This window comes from Ambystoma mexicanum, chromosome 10 (genome assembly GCF_040938575.1).
Source record: "Ambystoma mexicanum isolate Mex_15411 chromosome 10, UKY_AmexF1_1, whole genome shotgun sequence".
NCBI classification, from domain to species: Eukaryota; Metazoa; Chordata; class Amphibia; order Caudata; family Ambystomatidae; genus Ambystoma; species Ambystoma mexicanum.
Genome location: NC_090932.1, coordinates 1,297,419,500 through 1,297,441,408, shown reverse-complemented (window position 1 = coordinate 1,297,441,408; position 21,909 = coordinate 1,297,419,500). Strand labels below are relative to the sequence as shown.

Below are 21,909 nucleotides of genomic sequence, written 5' to 3'. Positions count from 1 at the left end.
AAACTTTCATATGCCCCCAAAACTCCATACTCATCTCAAACTACCTCTTAATCCTCATTTCATCAACATTACCAAGCCCTCAGCCCAGGCACTCCCTTATCATCCTGTGTTGAGCGCAGTAAGCACTCACCTGGATCCTGACTGTTTCAATATATTTTTGTTCAGTTGGCACTGTCAGCTTTCAACCAAATCTAAAAAGGGACTAATTGTTAATGATGTGTTATTTATATAGTGCTTTAATCCAAAGCGCTTTACAGAGCACATATTTAGATGCAATATCACCCAACCCAAACTGGTACTCATTTATCAACCTCGGAAGGATGAAAGGCTGAGTTGGCCTGGCTGGGATTTGAACCTGCAACCTGGAGATCACACTCAGATCGCAGCAGCGAGCGCTCAAACCACTGAGCTATCTTACCAGCAAATTGTTCAAGGTAGCATTACTATAAATAAGAGATGATGTTATTATGCCAGTAGTTTCGCCCAGGAAAGAATGAAGGCTTGAACTGACATGGGTTCCAATGTAATGCTGGTTGCACCCGTATTCAGCAACAGGATCTAGTCCTGTAGAGCATTTCACAATCTTAGAGCAACATTTAATTCATGCACTGTTGCTTTAAGGATCGGAAGAGGATGTTTGTAAAAAAGGAAGTGAAGAACTGTTCAGCAGGGCTGTGAGGGTTGAAATGTGTCGACACTAACCTCTCAGCATGGCTGTTGCACTCCCCCTGCTCCCCCTGACCCATTCCAGCCTACTTCTGCACAAGCCTGTCCTGATACATTTTGGTTTCACCATCTCCCTCTTGTGGCCAATGCTGGATTTGACTTTTATGGACTTCATTGATTCACGGTGCGTCACCCTTACTCATGGTGGCCCTGAATCATGCTGTTCCCATCTTCATCTTGTATCCAGGCTTACAACATTATGTGTTTCTGCTGACTTCTGCAATTGTATTCGTTCTCCCCTCTTGCTTCTCCACTCTTTTTGACTGCTTACTTTTTGTTCTCTCCTCCTCTCCCTTTCTCCCTTTTCCTATCTCCTCCCCTACTTTCTTCTATGCACTTACTCTATCAGAATTGTCCCTGGACCTAGTATGATAGCAACCTCGTCTGTCTGCTCCTTCTCCCCTTAGTTGCCCCCCCCCAGCACTATCTGAAATGTTGTCAAGCCTAGTATGATGGTCACTTGTTTTGTTCCTCCCCTCCCTTTCTGCACCCCTCTCCCTCACCTTTTGTTTTCTACGGCTCTACCAGAAATGCCGTCAGGCCTAGTATGGTAGGTAGTCTGTTTCCATTTCCTTCCCACTCTCCCCCTCCCTTCCCTATGTCGTAGCTCTTGCACTATCTGAAATTTCGTCAGGCCGAGTATGATAGTTAATTTCACATGCTTACTGTTCATGGCCTGTTAGAATGTCATTGTATTTTCCCTTGTTCCCTCCCTTGCCTTGAAGCACTTTAAAACACATTGTTTATAGGCGCTATATAAATAAACTATCATAGCATATCAAATCATACATACTAATACCTCACCGGAGGATTGCAATACTTGGGAATGGACAGAACAGACACCCCTGAGCAGGAATGTAGTACTTGTAATGGAACATTCATGAACTTCTCAGCAAGATTGCAATGCTTATAATGAGATCATGCAGCATGGATGTTTTCCTTTTAATTGCTATTGAAAAGGTTCAAACATGCATGTTATCTATCAATAACAATAGACAAAGAAGCAGCACATTCTGCTGATCATACACTCAGTGCATTTTTCTCTGTAAAAGCTGCAGAGACTACAGCCCATCACATCCACGTTCTGTGACGTGACCACCTCATGGTACCTTTTGTTATTAATGCACCAACAATCAGCATCCAAACTCAGAAAGGGTATCCCAACTTTGCCAGAATAAACTGTAAAGCACTCAACCTTGAAGAGCTGGGAATATTAATGGAGGATACCAAACCCCATGCATGGGAAACAAACCCCTTGCTCCCAGGGGAAAATATAGAGATGCTCCAGAATTGAGTTTCAGAAGCACTTGACATCCTTCCAACACTGACACATATCACCTTCAGCCGGGAGGTGGTTTACACCTCATCTAAGACCACTGAAGAAAACAAAACAGATATTAAAACAAGCTTGAAGCAAACAATGCAAGCAGCAAGAGAAGCCAGCAAATCAGTGACAGGGTCAACACTACAAGGTAATATTAAATGCCAAAAAGTGTCATTAAACATCAAAACAGGCAAATTACCCAGAGAAAGACATTTTCTAAGTCATCACTGAAATCAGTAACCCTACATCATGCAACATATTGCCCAGAAATTGTGTGATGATATCACGAAACAACCACCTCTGAAATAAAGTGAACAACATCCAGGAAGCCATACATGCAACACAGACTGACAGATTTGATACAATCTTTCAAAAAGACAACAAAATCAGAATCCCAATGCTCAATGGACTTCATAAAAATGGGTAAAGGAAGTAACAAAGTAGGCTCCAAGGCAGACCCCGCCCAAGGGACATCTGTAAAGAGGTACTCTTCAAAGAAAGCACAGTGTTCTATGTTTGCTAACTGTTGAACTTATCACAGAAAATAGAAATTGTAGCAAGATCCCATAAGACGGCATACGCTAAACCACTCCTCAAAAATTGAACTGGAGACCTAGACAATCCAACAAACTACTGACCTATTTCAAATGTACCTTCACCAGCTAAAATCCTAGAAAGCTATGTATGTAGTCAAATCCTGGAACACTTACAGTCCAAAAATATCCTAATTAATGAACAATTATAATTAAATCTGAGAGCAACAGAGTCGGCACTCATGTATATCTCAGAATCAACACAGACACTAACATTAACTTGGCCCACATACTGTTGGATAGCTCAGCAGCTTTAGTCACCATCAACCATGGATCCATAACCAGGAGACTGAAAGAGGTTAGACTGCAAGCACAATGCTACAGTGGATAAAGTCTTTCCTCACTGATAGAACACAGTTCAGTTTCCGCTCTTGGAAAATAAACTGTGGAGTCCAACAAAGATTAAGCCCATCACCTACGAACATCTACATGGCCCCAAACATGAGAGGTACCCAAAAAGCACACAAACATATCTGCTACAACTATGCGGCTAAAGCAGCAATGGGACCAACACGGCTCTAACCAATTGTGATGAAATGACTACTGCTTTGAGGGAGTACAGGAATTTAAATTGGCTTCTAATTTCTACTCATCCCTGCACTAGTACTAAGTCAGCAGTGATTCCAGTCATGAAGGTGAAACAAGCACAACATAAATGGTACATCTTCTTTTCCCCTTTATGGTAGCATGGGTCTAGGGCAGGCTATACTCTTCAGGAGGGTGTGAACCAGCTTGCAAGTTTCCGAACAGCTGGTTAAATAGCACAGCGAGATAAGCTCTCGGCCCTGATATCTGTGCACAGACTGCTGTGTCAGGTTCAAATCCTGCCAGCTCAATAGTGGTGAGCCTGTCTTCTTGGCACTTCCAAGGTGTGGAATCGGGTTCAAGCCAGTTGAGCTGCTTCGAAGGAATTCAGCAAGATGGTGCAATTCAACTAGCACCCACAACAGCTTAAGGCGTTGGGAAGCTTGGGACAATCGGCGCTGCTTGGATCCAGGCTCGAGGTAGTGATTCACTCCAGAGGCATGCTGGTTTAACTGGATCAGACAGTGCAGTGCAATTTGACAAACATTAATAAGCTCGGAATAGGTGGCAATGTGCAGTTTAGCTAGTTTAAAGCAGTTCAAGTGGTTCAAAGCATAGAGTGCCAAATACAGCTATATTGGGTCTTTGTAGTGATTATAATGGGTTCACAGATGGTTAAAACAGTTAAAAACGGTTTAGATAGAGTCAAACAAAATGTCTTTTGATTCATGGGGGGCTGTTAAATTGTCCAACAGGTCTCTGAGGAAACGTGCATCTATTGTCTGCCCTTCCCAGCCAGGAGGTTTGCCAGAGATACTTGCCGGTTTGCCATTTTAGCGGGCAGAGTCCTAGGTACCAAAGTCCAAACAATACTCAAGCTTTCCAGCATCAGGCCATTTGAAATGTCCCCCTGAAGTGGGTAGGGCAAAGGTCTGTATCCTCCTTGAAAGTCCTTATCTTTTCCCAAATGTGCTTCCCACGTCATATTTTATGCACACACAAATTAGACTGTAAATGACAAATTTCAATTGACAATTGATATAGCTGTTGATTTTCTGCTCCTTATGACCCCAAATTATCTGTCCTTGAATTGTATTCATAAGCCTTTGGTTTTGACATTCAACCATGTTATCGATGATCTTGAACTATTCCTAAGTAGGGTTGGACACAGTTTTAGTTTGATCTTGATATTTCACAAAAGTTACTGAAGAATGTTCTAATGTGAAATTATTTACGTCTCTATTGAGTTTAGATATCAGTGTTTGCACATGATCTTGTACATTAAATTATTAAATGACTTTCAGTATTAAAGGTAGTCATCGTTGTAATTGTCTCATGCCTTTCTGTGAGACTTCTTGGCTTTCAATAACACATTTTTGTCACATGCTAAAACATTTTCTTTGAATGCTTGCAGTTTATACGTTCATCTAGCTGCACATCTATTTTCAGTTAGATATGCTTCTTTACAATAGGTGTTTAAATCAGTTCAATTTTACTCATGCTAAGGAACTCCCCATATGGGATATTTTCTAGGATGAGCACTCTGTGGGGTGTCCGTTTTTGCCTTTCATGCTGGCACCAGTTTATCTCTTATTCTTTATAGGAGGAAAACACGTTGCCAGTGTTTCACTTGTTGCCGCTGGAGTCCAGGCCATATAATGGTATGATTCCAGACATTGGTGCTTCATATATAACTAGCCGTTCCTGGCATAACATACACTGTTGTAGCATATCTTAAAGGTCAATATCAGTCGGTAATTCATAGGGTCACTTCTGTCCCCCTTCTTAAATATCAGAATTGCCACTGATCACCTAAAGGAACGGGGTGTAACTCGCTGTGACTTATTAATGGCCACTGAAAAGGCTAAACGTATAGGTAACTGTCTTCATTTGAATTTGAAAGGCATATTTGTATCAGATGGAATGAGAGGTGTGTGTGGTATAAAAACAGTATCTATGTTCCATCGATTACACGGGCCTCTATGATGTGTCTTTGTAGCCACGTAATTGTCAAACTTCTTCCATTGCAGAGTCCCTGTTATGGCATAAGATTGCGTACTAGCATAATTAGAGCACCTACTTTCAGTTTTATCTCATGAGGAGGCATTCGTCCTACAGTGTTTCGCTCTTAAGAGACTGAAATGTTGAGACGGTAATTAACTGTACATTGACACTGGAACGGCTGTGTGCTGTGTGAAGAGAAGTGGGGGTGGAAAGAAGTAACTTAAAATTATTCCGAATGTTTGATATAGTGGAGGTGACTGCAAAGAACATGCTCATTCTGTTTGTTAAAATGATAGCTATTGTTGACTTGGAAGGGCACACAGAGGTGCACTTTGCCATTTGGACAGCAGAGGGCAACCTAACACTGATAAATTGCATCAGCTGAGTACGGAAACATACCTAAGCATTTTATATATATAGATAGTGCATCTATTTGATGGTCAGGCATGGATTGCTCATGATTTTTGTTTTGTTTAGATACAGTTGAGGCTGTCAGTAGCAGTATTTTTAGTTGGGCACTTTTTGCTAGCCAAATTAGTTGATGTTAATCGAAGCAGCATCTGTTTTGCGTAGTTACTTGTGGTCACATCACATTTGAATTCTTACTGGAGATTGTTCGAAACATAGAATATTGAGATGTTCATAAAACAAAGATATATTTCATTTAAAAAAAATGTTTTTTATTGTTTTCATTTTTTTATTTAGTCAGACTTGTAGTAGTTTCTGTGTTTGTATTTTAGAAGTAAAGAAGTTTGATAAGGGGCAGTAAGCCTGAAAAATAATGTTACTTCACTTTATAAAATATTTTGCTTTTCAAAATCATCTGTTTGTACTGAATAATTATAAAAGGATATTATGAATGTTTCCTTTTTTTGACATCTGAATATTTGAGAATAATGAGAGGATATAAGAAATTGAATCTATGATTGATTGATCGATTTGATTTGGTTGAATCTGATATGTCGGAACAAATGAAAACAACATTTTAAACTTAAATATTATATACACGTCTAACTTCTAGTTAATAATTATAAAAAGGATATTATGAGCATTTCCCTTTTTGCCATCTAAATATCTGCAAATAATGAGTGGATTAAAGAAGTTAAATCTATGATGGACTGATCGATTTGATTTGACTGTAACATATATGTAAGAAAAATTAAACACACAAATTGACAAGCACTAATGTTAAACTTAAACATTATATACATGCCTAGCTTTTGAATGACTGAAGAGTGAGAACCACAGAGAGGTAATGAATTTCTACTGTTTATTTTGGTTCTTGGGTAGTGATGCAAGGCATATTAACCACATGATCTGCTCAAAATCGCTATTCAGTATGTATAACTGTATTTACTAGGCCATGAGAAGGGCTATTAACACTTGCTACGTTTATTTCTTCATGCGTTTTTCTGGAGTTAAGTGGCTCTGACCATGTATTTGAAATTAAAATTGATAACTCCAATGGTTATACATCGTGCATCAAACAGTATCCAGCAGAACAACTTGAATGGAATGTCACTAAGTGGCTAACAAGCCCACATAGAGTGGGAGACATGGGAAAACTACTCATACTCAGGGAGCCAAGATAGATTTGATGCCTTAGTACTGACAAGCTGGATATGAATAAAACCATAGTATGAGACAATTGTTATGTTGAGATATCAGTTAGCTGATCCGAAGAAAGGAGTGACCAATTGTGTAAGCCAATTCAAAGATGGCTGAATGATTTTTACGTGATGCAAACGCATTATATAATCTCCAGCACTAGGTGAGGGTAATAGCATATGTCCTAAATGTACTTGTTGTAAAAGTAATACAAATGTCATGCACAAATAATGCCAAACCTTTGGTAAAATATTGCAGTATTCCTGATCTGGAAAGGAGTAGACAGATGAGTGTTTCAGTTAAAAGTAGCTACATTCCATTCCAAGATGACCAACAGTTTTTTGTGTAATGTTATCGCGACACATAATCTCGAGCACTAGAAGATGGTAATAGCAACATGTTGTAAAAACCCCTGTTTGAAAAAACAAATCTGTAGCGAACGCCTCTGAGATAAAATAAAATCCAGAACGAATGAACAGAATGCTACTTTCCTTTTTTTCTGTTCCCTGTTTGCCACAAGACTTTGTCCCGTGTAGATACAACAAATAGGGAGTTATTTTACTACTTCAATTAAAAGAGGCAAGTGGTGGAACCAGCAACATTGTTGGGCCTGTCTTTTCAGCATGTAATTCCTAAACCAAAATTTACAAGACATGGACATTTAGAATGACAGGAAATTGCCATGGGGGACATCCATCAATATGGGGCTCACCAGTTGGGTGAAGAAGTAAGTTGCCAATTAACTTCAAGTTTAAGTCAGCATCCCTTAGTGTGCCGTTACAAATCACTAAAATAAGAATTATGTATACTAATGTACTCATCATGTTTCAGATTCATTAAACACATTGAACACAAAAGACATGGATATTTTGGACACTGTAGTATGTAAAGGTCTGTGAGAATCTTAACATCAGGTGCCTATGTACCACAATTAGTATTTTAATATTGTTCTGCAACTATAAAGACAGTGCAAAGCACTCAAGCAGAGACATTTTACCAGGACCTTGCTCCTTGTACTCAGACGTGGGCTACTATACCCACCATTAGGATTGGGGATAGAAATTCAGCAATTTCAGAGCTCAGTTGACAGTGCTCTACACAGTGAATAATAATCTGTCCTGAAGAATGCTGTAACTGCAAGCAGAAACCAGTCGACCTTAAGAAGATGAGTGTCCGCTATTTAGTAGTGACACCACTCCAACCAGTTCAGAAAATAATGAATAGGAGTCTGGCTGGGAGGATGAAGATTTATGGTTTTAAAAATCTAATTTGTAACATATACTCCTGCACAATGTTGATAGCTACTATGCCTGGTTAGTGTAAGTGTATTGAGATACTCTCTTATATATTCTAACTAGATGAGGATGACCGTTTCCTGACCTTTTAGATAGGAGCCGCATTCTAGCGACACTTAACAGTTCCTGGTGAAGTTAAAGAAAGAGGTCTGTGATCCCCTCTACCGAGAACGAACACTGCCAAATAACCTGTTCTCTGGTAATGTGCCCACTTAAGAGGGTCTACAACCACATATGAGAAGAAATATCCATTTGCATATCAGTCTGCTCCCACCCTCTGGGGTTGCTGATGGTACTCTTGTTCAGAGGATAATTGTCTAGCATTTCGGTGGTGGACTGCACTTATGGGTGGGGCAAAGACTGATATGCAAATGGCTATTTCTCCTCTGTGAAGGGTGCAAGGAGCTAAAGCTTGGTTGTAGACCCTGATGAGTGGAAGAAATTCAATAGAACAGGGTATTTGAGCCATGTTCGTTCTTAGTAGAGGGGCTCCCACACTCCTTTTAAATTAGGTCCTGGTGAAGGGAAAGTGTTGTTTCTTTCCTTCGTTTCATTTAGTAGTACCGACCACAAATGTGCCAAGATGAAATGCGTCTTGTCATTTGCATCATCAAATGAGGAAGTGAAGACAGGAAGACAGCACCTTTACACATCACGTTATAATCAACAATCAAACAACGATGATAGATTGCATTAAAGAAAACTACACAAAGAGAAGGGTTATGAAATTTAGTCAAGCATTCAATAGACATGAATATAGAGAATTATTATAAATCATATTTTTTAAAGTGTACATTGAAAACACATAATTAACTATTGTGCAAAGTAGTCCACCGGGTTAATGAAATGATTACATGAAATACATCACATGTTGGGGTCTTGGTCGATCATCCCAGTGTTTGTTCTTCCAAGTCTGGTGAAATGACTACCATTGCGTTGGCTGCTAGTACCTTCTACTATTTACTGTGCTAGGCAATGCAAGGCTGGTAGCAAATGTCACATAGACAGCACGTGGCCAATTTAACATTATTAATCTCATTGCTGCTCATGGAAGTTACAAATATAAAAACGAGTGATGTTCAGTAGTAATCGGCATAGCTATTAGTGGTTGTGCACAGAGTGCAACTCCCCCCACCCATCCCCCCAAAAAACATTATATACATTCGTAGTGACTTGGTTCATTAATTGCTAATTTAACAAAAAAAAAGTCATATACACCCTGATCTTCATTCAAGCCAAGGGGCACAGTATAAGCGAATTTTAAAAATCCTTTTGGATTCCAGCTTTAACACGTTCACTAGCAAAACACTGTAGTACAGCATGATTTGAAGAAGTCACACATATGAATCATTACAAGCCTCTTGGTCCACTATGCCTAAATTGATGAGGAATGTTTGCATCTAACCCAGAATATAGCGGCAATTATAATTTGCGGTGTGGCACAGGCATCTAGAGAAACCTTTGGACGATAAGGTTTCATGTTGAGACAGTGTGCCGTGTCAGCACAACTTCTGCAAAGTGGCTAAGTCAGAGTGTGTAGGAGCCCTGTGCATGACCCAGCTTTCATCGCTCATTGCCCCCGATATGTACAGCGCAATGCTTGATTTCAATGTGCTCCGGGAGTCGAACCTCTAGGAACTAGATCGAAGAATAAGCCAATGAAGCGCCATTTCCTTTTTTGTGGCCACAAGGCAGCACTTCTATTCTGATTGGTATCACTCACCCATCAACGCTAATTTTCCAGCGGGGCCGGGCCTCTGTCTGCGTTGAGTATTGGCTCATCAGAGCAGAAATATAAAGGCGCACTTCCCCATTTCTGCTCAGAAAGGAGAGCGAAGCGGCGCTAACCCCGGAGTACACAGGGCCATCTTCTGCTCTTAGCATGGTTGGGAACCACACAAGATTTGGCACTCTACAAGGTACAGTAAGACATTTCCTTGCGTCATTAAGCCCGCTGTTGGATATTTTCGGGGTATGTACTGGACGATGCTAGTGACTTTGGCAGCAGCCATAGGAAAGGGCTGTGCAAGCTGGAGACAGTGGCACAGTCTGGCTTTTCAGAGCATGTGACCAATGTTTAGTGCCTCTCTGAATCATTTGAAACAGAAATAGACAGGTCAAATAGACAGACAAGAAAGTCCCCGGAATCATGTCCTGGCCTTGTCCTTTGCTGTCTCCAATGACATTTTATGTGTAATCGTACCTATTTGACTCATACGCTGCTTGATGTAGACCCCTGTAACATGAGGTATAGCTTTGCCAGTCTGTGTAATCGTACCTATTTGACTTATATACTGCCTAATGTAGCCCCTTGAAACATGAGATTAAGCTTTGCCAGTCTGTGTAATCATACCTATTTGACTCATACGCTGCTTGATGTAGCCCTCTGTAATATGCAGTGTGGCTTTGCCAGTCTGTGTAATCATACCCATTTGACTCATACGCCGCTTGATGTAGCCCTCTGTAATATGAGGTGTGGCTTTGTCAGTCTGTGTAATCGTACCTATTTGACTCATATGCTGTCTGATGTAGCCCCTGTAATATGCAGTGTGGCTTTGCCAGTCTGTGTAATCACAGCTATTTGACTCATACGCTGCTTGATGTAGCCCTCTGTAATATGAGGTGTGGCTTTGCCAGTCTGTGTAATCGTACCTATTTGACTTATATACTGCCTAATGTAGCCCCTTGAAACATGAGATTAAGCTTTGCCAGTCTGTGTAATCATACCTATTTGACTCATACGCCGCTTGATGTAGCCCTGTGTAATATGAGGTGTGGCTTTGTCAGTCTGTGTAATCGTACCTATTTGACTCATATGCTGTCTGATGTAGCCCCTGTAATATGCAGTGTGGCTTTGCCAGTCTGTGTAATCACAGCTATTTGACTCATACGCTGCTTGATGTAGCCCTCTGTAATATGAGGTGTGGCTTTGCCAGTCTGTGTAATCGTACCTATTTGACTTATATACTGCCTAATGTAGCCCCTTGAAACATGAGATTAAGCTTTGCCAGTCTGTGTAATCATACCTATTTGACTCATACGCCGCTTGATGTAGCCCTCTGTAATATGAGGTGTGGCTTTGTCAGTCTGTGTAATCTTACCTATTTGACTCATATGCTGTCTGATGTAGCCCCCTGTAATATGCAGTGTGGCTTTGCCAGTCTGTGTAATCATACCAATTTGACTCATACGCCGCTTGATGTAGCCCTCTGTAATATGAGGTGTGGCTTTGTCAGTCCGTGTAATCTTACCTATTTGACTCATATGCTGTCTGATGTAGCCCCCTGTAATATGCAGTGTGGCTTTGCCAGTCTGTGTAATCACAGCTATTTGACCTATATGCTGCCTGATGTAGTCCCCTGTAACATGTGGTGAGGCTCCGCCAGTCTGTGTACACACACACCATCTTATGTCTGTAACCATATGCGTATTATTGCACTTCTTCAATGTAACTTGCACTTTCTGTAACTAGAGCCTAGATGCCTCAGGGCTTTGTGCGCTGAAATAAATAAATAAATGTTATGATTTAAAGTTAATGAACTGGGAAGAAATAGGTATTGGCGAAAATGTTTGCAAGGAGCAGTCTATTCGCCATTTGCGATTCCTCAGCTGTGAAGCAGTTGACACCAACATGACACGTTGCCAAAAAAGCTTGCTCACGCACTCACCCACTCATCCGTACACTCTCTCATGAACGCAGTCACTGCCCCACTCCAGGAGCAGATGTACCGTAAACTGCTAATTTAAAAATGGTTTGCCTTGTAGTAGCGCCGGGGAACTGGACTTTCAATGGGCATTGCTGGACGATTTTACCCATGGACAGAGGCGGTGGAAGCAGACATTGTTTTTTTTTACTCTTGACAATGTGCGCAATTAATGGATGTATTGTTAACTTTTTTTTAATTGTGTTGGTTGTGGTCACTTTGTTCACAGTGGTGGGAATAAGTCAGTATGCTGCGCTGCTGTTGGGTGTTTATAAAATAACTGTGGGTCGTGCGTGAGACGGTTGGATGTGCTTAGAAGGGACATCCCCGTTTTGTAGTGAACCACAAACATACAAAGCCTCACTGAGCGCCTCACCCTAAGAATCGCTTCTTGACTTAGGTTGTGCAATTATAATGAACTGTGATTTAAAAAATCTCCAAATAAAGGTTGGGAAAATATATGCGGGTTTCTGATATTCGAGAGGGGGCAGTTCAAGGTACTTGCCTGGGACTCACATAGATCACGATCAATCCGGTCCAGGTTTCCAGGTGCAAAAGAGTCTAAGATACATGTCCTCATGTCATTGATGCGTGGTATAGCGTTCTTTTATCGACGGGTGTAATTTCGATGTTTAAATAACATTAAATAAAACATAAGAATAAACAAATAAATAACAGACAGTATCACGCACGGCAATGGTCATTTTAGGGGCCCCTCGGAATACTAAGTGATTGGATCTTTGCACCTCTACTGACTTGACACACATAGCAGCTTAAGGCCATCGATCCTGAGAAACGTCTTAAGTCACCGTGTTTGCTCTTTCATCTCTTAGACTGAACACACCTGCTCTGGGAGACCTGAGGTACAGCTTTTCAACAACCTCCAAACAGGAGCTGATGAGAGTGTTTGTGAGTAGGATCACAAACTGGAAACTGTTTAGTGAACAGAAAATGTTGGAGAGAGGGCGGGCTGTGTGGTATTATGCCTGTCTCCTATTCAAATCGTTAATTGATGGCCTTGGATTGGCCCTGGACGAATTGTGCAGTAAACAACTGGAAGCATGTTCTAATCCAATGCAATATTTCACCATTCTGATAGCCAATCAGTGTAATCAATAAGCTCTTGCCATACTCCATGTAATATTCCACCTCTGTCCGATATTAATGTGCCTGTTATCCTTTACCCCACACATTCAAGACATCTTCACACCTCATGTCATCTCACTCTAATCACTACTGCATTTCACCCCATTCCCAATCACACGCAATGCACCTCACTTCACCAGTTACAAGCCATGCACATAACATACCCAGCTCTGCTTCCATTCCCCACTCCATCTCCAGCATGCAGGGCATATGACTTCTGGATACAGGGGTGTTTTAAAGTGCTCACATATTCTCTATCTAGAAAATAGATTCAATAAAAACATTCATTTAGCACAGAGCATGCCACTCCCTGGTGCAGTGCAGAAACTCCTAAATACCGTGCAGTGGAAACTGCGAGGGGTGGCCCTCTCTGTCAACTCCAGGATACGGTACCAGGCTGAGATCTTATTGACACTATGAACAACAAATACCTGGAGGGCACAGTGAAAAGCCTGTGGATCCAGGAGTCATTGAATCACATGTAACTCCAAGATACTGGGCCTCATTACACGGACGGCGTTAAGGGTTTACCAGTACCGGTAAGGGCACCGGTACCGGTAAACCCTTACTGCCTTACTACGAGGTCCCTTTGCGGGTTGGTACTTTAACGCCTGCTGTTTAGCAGGTGTTGAAAACCAACCCGCAAAGGGACCAGGGTGCTAATTACTGTACCGCAATTTGCAGCACCGTAATTAGCACCTTCCCCATTCCCATAGAGCCCTATGGGGCAAAAATGGGAATGGGGAAGGGCAATGGGGGAAGGGGGAATTACCGCCCCGCCAACCTTGGAATAGGGCGGTAATTCCCCTTTCCTCCAAGGCGGTGCCGGTATTTTACGGGCATGGACCAAGGTGCTAATAGCACCTTGGTCCTCCGCCTACCGTGTAATGAGGCCCACTGTGTGGAGTTTGGTGGCTCCAGCGTACATGTAGAATTAATGCCTCTATGATAGATGGCATAGCCCATGGCTCCAAGCCTCAGTTAAGAGGGCCTTATTACGATTTTGGCAGTAGCCATGCCGTTATTGGCAGCATGGCTGCCGCCAAAATCGGGTCCGGGTTCCCAGAATGGGGTATTACTGGGCCATTCCGAGTTCGGAGGGCCCGGTAATTCCTCCCTCCAGGAACCCGGGCCCGGACCTTCCCCATTCCCATTTCAGCCCCCATAGGGCTAAATGGGAATGGGGGAAGGAGCTAACAACGGCCGATTACGACCAGCCTGTTGTTAGCTCCCTCTTCCCCTCGTGGGACCCGCTCTGCACGTCTGGTGGAACCAGACGTGCAGAGCGGGTTTTGCGAGGGGACCTCATAATGTGGTGGAATGGTGTTAACGGGTCCGCATCCTTTTGCGGCACCCGTTAACCCAATCCGCCACTCTTGGAATGAGGCCTGATGTGCTTTCCATGCAACCATATGCTAGGTTGAATGGCCTGTGACTCTGCCATACATTCAGAATATATGCCAGAGTCACAGACCATCATTGGGCCTCATTACACGGAAGGCGGTTACCATGGCGCTATTAGCGCCATGGTTGCCGCCGGTAATTTACTGATCCCGCCATGGTGAATGGTGGAATTACCGCCCCATTCCAAGGTTGGCGGGGCGGTAATTCCCCATTCACCATTGGCCCTTCCCCATTCCCATTTGAGCCCCCATAGGGCTCAATGGGAATGGAGAAGGCGGCAATTACGGTACAGCAAATTGCAGTACCGTAATTGCCTCCAAGGTCCCTTTTGAGGGACCAGCAAAGGGACCTCGTAGTAGGGCGGTAAGGGATTACCGGCACTAGTAATCCCTTACCGCCATCCGTGTAATGAGGCACATTATGTCAAAGTTTCTGCTGCGGTGGGACTTTGGATATCACTTTATGCTGGAGTCAAAGTTTCTGCGGCAATCTGTTACAGAATCACAGTATTTACTGTGCATGCTATAGTCAGGGCCTTTGGCTCCAAAACAGAGTGCAGAGTTGCATAGCCATGTAACGGTGGCCAGACGCTCATTACACTGGCTACCTATTGAAGCCAGGATTCATTTTACAGTACTGGTTATAGTTTTCAAATGTCGGTCTCAAGTAATGCCTGAGTATTTACAACAGTATATAATTTCCAAGAGTAATGTACGATCTTTGAGATCTGATTTCTCTAATCAAATTATACAGCCAAGATGTAACACAACGAAGGCGGAAAAGGGAGCATTTGAGGTGAGGGCCCCCTCGCTTTGGAACAATCTTCCTTCAAGCTTGAGGAGTCACTCCTCTCTTGCATCGTTTAAGAAGGAATTGAAGACATTCTGGTTTGTCTGACCTTGGGAACATAAGGATATCTCCAATTAGGGGATAGTGGAATACCGCTGAGGAGTCTTATGATATTTCATCTCTAAGCCTGTCCTCTTTTGTGCTATATGTTTTTCCGTTGTCAGCGCCTTTATGCCTAAGGGTCAATAGTTTGCCTAACAAATGAAATGTAATGTAATGTAATGTAAGAGTCTGTGACTCTAGTACACACTGTAGTCTGACTCTCTCGGATACAGCTTGGGGGCTCTGATTCCAGGGTGCAGACCAGAGTCTGTGATTGCAGGATATCATGCAAAATGTATGACTCTACAATCAAACAGTACTGCCCCCAGGATGAAGTGGCAGAGATGTGGACACTGTGCCTCTAAGATCGAGGGAACGCCCTGATGTACCAGGACACAGGTAGGAATCTGTAACTCGGTGATGTAGCGCAGACTCTGTGAATGTAAAGGAGGCTGTTGCTCTAAGATACAGTGCTGAGTCTCTGAATGTACAGGAGGCTGCTACTATAAGATACAGTGCTGAGTCCCTGAATGTACAGGAGGCTGCCACTCTAAGATACAGCGCTGAGTCTGTGAATGTACAGGAGGCTGCCACTCTAAGATACAGTGCTGAGTCTCTTAATGTACAAGAGGCCGCTACTCTAAGATACAGTGCTGAGTCTCTGAATGCACAGGAGGCTGCTACTCTAAGATACAGTGCTGAGTCTGTGAATGTACAGGAGGCTGCTTCTCTAAGATACAGTGCTGAGTCTCTGAATGTACAGGAGGCAGCTACTCTAAGATATAGTGCTGAGTCTCTGAATGTACAGGAGGCTGCTACTCTAAGATACAATGCTGAGTCTCTGAATGTACATGAGGCTGTTAACCTGAAATACAGTGCTGAGTCTGTGAGTGTAAAGTATGGTGTTACTCTAAGATGCATTGCTGAGTCTTTGAGTGCACAGCAGGCTGCTACTCTAAGATACAGCGCCGATGTTGTAAGTGTACAGAAGGCTGTTACTCTAATTTACAGTGCTCAGTCTGTAAGTATAAAGGAGGATATTACTCTTAGATACAGTGCTGAGTCTTGAGTGTACAGGAGGCTGTTACTCCAAAATACAGTGCTGAGTATGTCAGTGTACTGGAGGCTGTAACCCTGCGATACAGTGCTGAATCTGTGAGTGTACAGTGGGCTGTTACTCAAAGATACTGTGCTGAGTATGTGAGTGTACAGGAGCCTGTTAAAATACTGTGCTGATTATGTGAGTGTACAGGAGGCTGTTACTCTAAGATGCTGTTCTGGGTCTGTGAGTGTACAGGAACCTGTTAAGATACTGTGCTGAGTCTGTGAGTGTACAGGAGCCTGACAAGATACTGTGCTGATTATGTGAGTGTACAGGAGGCTGTTACTCTAAGATACTGTTCTGAGTCTGTGAGTGTACATGAGCCTGTTAAGATACTGTGCTGAGTCTGCGAATGTACAGGCGGCTGTTACACTAAGATACTGTGCTCAGTATGTGAGTGTACAGGAGGCTGTTACTCTAAGATACTGTGCTGAGTATGTGAGTGTACAGGAGGCTAAGATGCAGTGCTGAGTCTGTGACTCTAGGACGCAATGCAGAGTCTACGGCTCCAGGATACATTTCAGGCTCTGTGTCAGCAGTGCAAACCATTTTTATCCGGTACGCAGCACAGCCTAGACCCAAACGAAACGGCATGTTCACAGTCTCCACAATCCAGAGCAAGCTCTGTGACTACAGTGGAGGTTGCACTAATCCAGGATGCAGTGCAGAGCCAGTATGTACAGTGGGCAGAGCAGAGAAGGTGCAGTCACGCTGTGTGGTCGTGCCAGCTATGAGATTCCCGGATTCAGGTGTATGCCTTTGTAACTGCAGCACGTAGGGCAGGTCATATGTGCCAAAGATGCAATGCAAGCGCAATTATATAAAGCTGTGATGTAGCCGATCTGCCGTCATGATTCAATGCAGGTCCTGTCCCCCACAGGCACAGTGTAGTCCCCCTTACTCGAGGCTGCAGTGCATACCGTCCTTTGGCATAGTGTAGTCCCCCTTACTCGAGGCTGCAGTGCATACCGTCCTTTGGCATAGTGTAGTCCCCCTTACTCGAGGCTGCAGTGCATAGCGTCCTTTGGCATAGTGTAGTCCCCCTTACTCGAGGCTGCAGTGCATACCGTCCTTTGGCATAGTGTAGTCCCCCTTACTCGAGGCTGCAGTGCATACCGTCCTTTGGCATAGTGTAGGCCCCCTTACTCGAGGCTGCAGTGCATACCGTCCTTTGGCACAGTGTAGGCCCCCTTACTCGAGGCTGCAGTGCATACCGTCCTTTGGCACAGTGTAGTCCCCCTTACTCGAGGCTGCAGTGCATACCGTCCTTTGGCATAGTGTAGGCCCCCTTACTCGAGGCTGCTGTGCATAGCGTCCTTTGGCATAGTGTAGTCCCCCTTACTCGAGGCTGCAGTGCATAGCATCCTTTGGCATAGTGTAGGCGAGGCTGCAGTGCATACAGTCCTTTGTCTTCATGATTGAATGCAGGTCCTGTCCCCCACAGGCACAGTGTAGCCCCCTTACTCGAGGCTGCAGTGCATAGCGTCCTTTGGCATAGTGTGGGCCCCCTTACTCGAGGGTGCAGTGCATACAGTCCTTTGCCTATAGGATGACTGCAGGTCTTGTGAAGGCTTTGTGGCTCAAAGGAAAAGTGCAGGCCCTGTCACTTCAGGGTAGAGGGCTTTCTTTTCAATCTCGAAAGCAGGGGGTGTAGAGAGACGCGCAGTGTTCAGAACAGTCTGTTATTACAAGATGCAATGGAGAGTCTGTGACTCCGCGATACAGTGGAGGCCCTTTGACCCCCAAATGATACAGAGCGTGTCCACTGAAGCCAGGGAGCAGTTTAGACGCTCTATGGCTGCAATGGAAGACACGTGTCTCCAGGATGCACAGCAGTCTAGAGGACCAGGATAAACTGCATTTCATTTAACTGCAGGAATTATTCATGTCCTGTGTGACCTTAGGGTACATTTCAGACCCTGAGACTGCAGAATGCACGTGTCGGGCATGGGTGCAGTGGACTAACTGTGCTGAAAATGTTGGGGGTGGGGGGGACAAGACATCTGAAGAAAAGGTGCCCCAGCCAAATGAATGGGGACAAAATGGTGTGCCATGAAAGTTGGGGGGTGCAAACACCCCTCTCCCCACCTAAAATTACTCCATTGCATGGATGCCCACCCAGGGTACAATACCGGCTCTGTGACTCTGCTGTCCAGGCAAGTACTGCAATCAGAGGGCAATCAGAGGGCAGCCGGTGATTCTGACATCAGAAGGACAGGGCCTGTAACTGAGAATCGAGGATGGGGAAACCGTGATTCCATGAGAAGGTGCTCACTCTGTGACAGGATAATTATGCCAGTCCCGTGGCAGATTCTGAGACCCCGGCATACATACTGTTCAGTGCTGCTGTCAGCGCGGAGCCTGTGATTCAAGTAGTGCCTGTTTCCCACAGTGAATCACGCCGGTCCGCCAAGCAGAGCTCCCCGTTTCGTTTTTACTGCCAAATGCACATATATACTGAAAGAAACATGTCGTTTCCCCCTTTGCATTTACTTGTAAATTAGCTGCCCCTGACATAAAATATTCCGATCTAGCAAGCGTAATCATCCCAAAGAGGGGCAATTGCAACCCCCCCTCTCTTATTTGCTGCTTTCCACCTGTACCAGCCAACTGGTTGTCTGAACGCCATCTGTCAAAGCAAGTCGTAAAGGAGCTCCTTCAGCTTGCAATCAATCACGCGTTTGCCTAGCCTGTCTCCTTTCTTCCAGCCTAGACTATACGGGCCCTGAATACCACGGGGGTGGAGCGCTTCCGTGCTAAAAGCAGGCATCCCACACGCGGGGCATACTATTGTTTTTTAACTGTGCAGCTTGCCCTTTCACAGAAACAACAAAAAAGACATTTCCAATCTCAAACATACTTCTTCAAATTACATATGCGTCTGTTGTGCTGACAGCGGTTATTAGGAAACTGAACTGTGCATTTCTGGGTGGCACCTTTTAACTTTCACTATGGGGGCAGACATTATACCACACCCACCCTGAATATAGGCAGGTTGTCCGCCCAACCCATTTTGGCTTACTGCACAAAAACCCAGACTCATTTAAAAGTGGAAAAGGTCGCTTTAATGTGACAGGCCAAAGCTTACAATCAAAACGCTTAACTGGCTCCATGGCCTAACAAACTAAAGAGATATTTGAACAATCAATTAAATAACTTAAACATTTTCATTTTCATTTTCCCCCAACAATTAAATAATTAAATAACCAATTTCCTCCCTAATGATCCCTTGGATCCTACCGTCTCCTTGCCCCTTTTCCAGGCGTCCCACTTTCTCCCAGGGGCCATGCCCCTCCAGGCTCAATACCTGTTCCCCCGGGGTGACCTGCTTGTGCAAACAGCGCCACCCCCTCCTATCCCGTGTCATTCCCCCATTGCGCTTCCCTCCCCCCACATCAAAAGGGGCCATGCCCCCGGCGCCCCAACCCACTTCAACCCCTTTTAAACTCCCCTCTACACCAGCCCCCCCCTTCCTATGACCTGCAGCCAGCCTGACCTGCCACATCAGCAACATATATTACACACAAACTTTCACAATGCCCCGACCTGTCACACAAAACTACCAAACCCTACCCTCATAACAGACCCCAAAAACTCATAAAAAACTCCCCATGACATCTAGAAACCCCCTGCATAATCCCATGAACAATGGACCCCCCCTATTCCATAACTGACATTACCCTGAAGCCAAAATGAAGGGGTGGGAGGGCGGGACAATCACCAAGTCCTAACCGTCGCCTGCCTCCCGAACCTTCCCTAAGCCCTTAAATACCCCCCAGGGAGGCGCTCTGCACCCCCACGGCCACTCGCTGGCCGTGTGCAGCGCCAAAAACTCCCCGGGGGAAACGCTTTGCGTTCCCCCCAGGCCCCCCCTTTTGGCTTACTGCACAAAAACCCAGACTCATTTAAAAGTGGAAAAGGTCGCTTTAATGTGACAGGCCAAAGCTTACAATCAAAATGCTTAACTGGCTCCATGGCCTAACAAACTAAAGAGATATTTGAACAATCAACTTAAACATTTTCATTTTCATTTTCCCCCAACAATTAAATAATTAAATAACCAATTTCCTCCCTAATGATCCCTTGGATCCTACCGACTCCGTGCCCCTTTTCCAGGCATCCCGCTTTCTCCCAGGGGCCATGCCCCTCCAGGCTCAATACCTGTTCCCCCGGGGTGACCTGCGTGTGCAAACAGCGCCACCCCCTCCTTTCCCGTGTCATTCCCCCATTGTGCTTCCCTCCCCCCACATCAAAAGGGGCCATGCCCCCGGCACCAGAAAAACCCTCCCCCGAGGAGTTCTTTCTGCCCCAACCACCCCCCCCAAATTCTTCTACCTCAAACTGTTTACCCAGTCTCCCAGCCAAGAACCCAAGTCCGCCAGGTAGTGATTATTCCCATACACGGACAAGTGTACCCCATCCTCTCTAAAGATAAGGAAACCCTCATATGTTATTTCCTTATGGTCCATGACCTGCACCGCCACCGAGGCACAAAATTTTACCATTTCCCTGTTTATCCCCTTCCTGGCCCGCTCTATTGCTCACTCACTTCTCGCTCCCCTCCAAACTCTTCGCGGCAACAACTTAGTCCACACCACCACCGCTTGAGGCCACATATCCCGCACCCACAATAAGTCCCTCTTCATTTTCTTTAGCAGAGCCACCCCCGTATCTCTCACCAGGTCATTCTCCCCAGCATGCAGCATCACCACCCTTGGAACCCCATAGCGTTCCCTCATCCCTGCCAATATGGGCAGCAGCTGATCCCACCGCAGGTCCCCCAAACCGTGCCATCTCACCACCACTTCCTTGTAACTGCACCCCAACTGCCTTCCAAACACCCTTTTCTCCGCATCTTTCCCAGCCCACTTCACAATTGAATGGCCAACAATCCAAACTTGCGCCAACTCCCCCTTCTTTTGCGCAGCATCTGAAACAGAAATTACAAAAATGACTGAAAAGTCAAAAATAATACAACAACATTTTGCCCACAAAGTCCTCCTCCACCTTTCTTCAACATTCCCCTTTTCCAAAATCCCTGACGTACCCCTTGTATTTCCCCGACCTCCAACGCCCCAATCTTTTCACCTTGTCTTCCGAAAAACCCAGTCTGATACCCTCAGATGCTGCGCCCATCCTAAAAGAATGAGTCCCGAAATCCTCAGCCTTTTCTCCCACCGTCACCAGCGCCTTCCGCAATACCCCTAGCACCTGTGCCGCTGAAACCGGTGATCCATCCGCATGCTGAAAAACCAAGCCTGACTTACCCCCACAGCGCTCCTTCCACACCTTGCCTGCCTGCACTGGGCATAAAACCTCGCTCCCTCGACCCAGCAGAACCCAAGAGCCCCTTCCCTTCTGATCCGTCTTGGACCTTTTAATCTTGATGTCTAAACCTTCTTCTGTAATTTGAACATCTTCCCATTGCAGTCCCCCTACCCCACTTTTTCCCCCGACCAACTCAGAAACCCTGAAAGCCCCAAAGAATAACCATGTAAAACAAGTTGCAAACAGTTCCCCTTCCCATACCGACCAGCAAACTCCCCCCACCACCTCAATCAACCTCTGCAGCAATTCAGCCGATATC

General features: G+C 44.5%; 1 protein-coding gene across 1 annotated transcript in view; it reads left to right on the top strand.

Moving 5' to 3' along the window:
- The first annotated feature begins 9,914 nt into the window (after positions 1 to 9,914).
- LOC138492259 (uncharacterized) overlaps positions 9,915 to 21,909 on the top strand; it is a 240,526-nt gene continuing 228,531 nt past the window's right edge. The window contains exon 1 of the mRNA XM_069619302.1: positions 9,915 to 9,994. Within this exon, the coding sequence (XP_069475403.1) occupies positions 9,958 to 9,994 (37 nt within the window). The 5' untranslated portion in view covers positions 9,915 to 9,957. The remainder of the gene's footprint in view (positions 9,995 to 21,909) is intronic.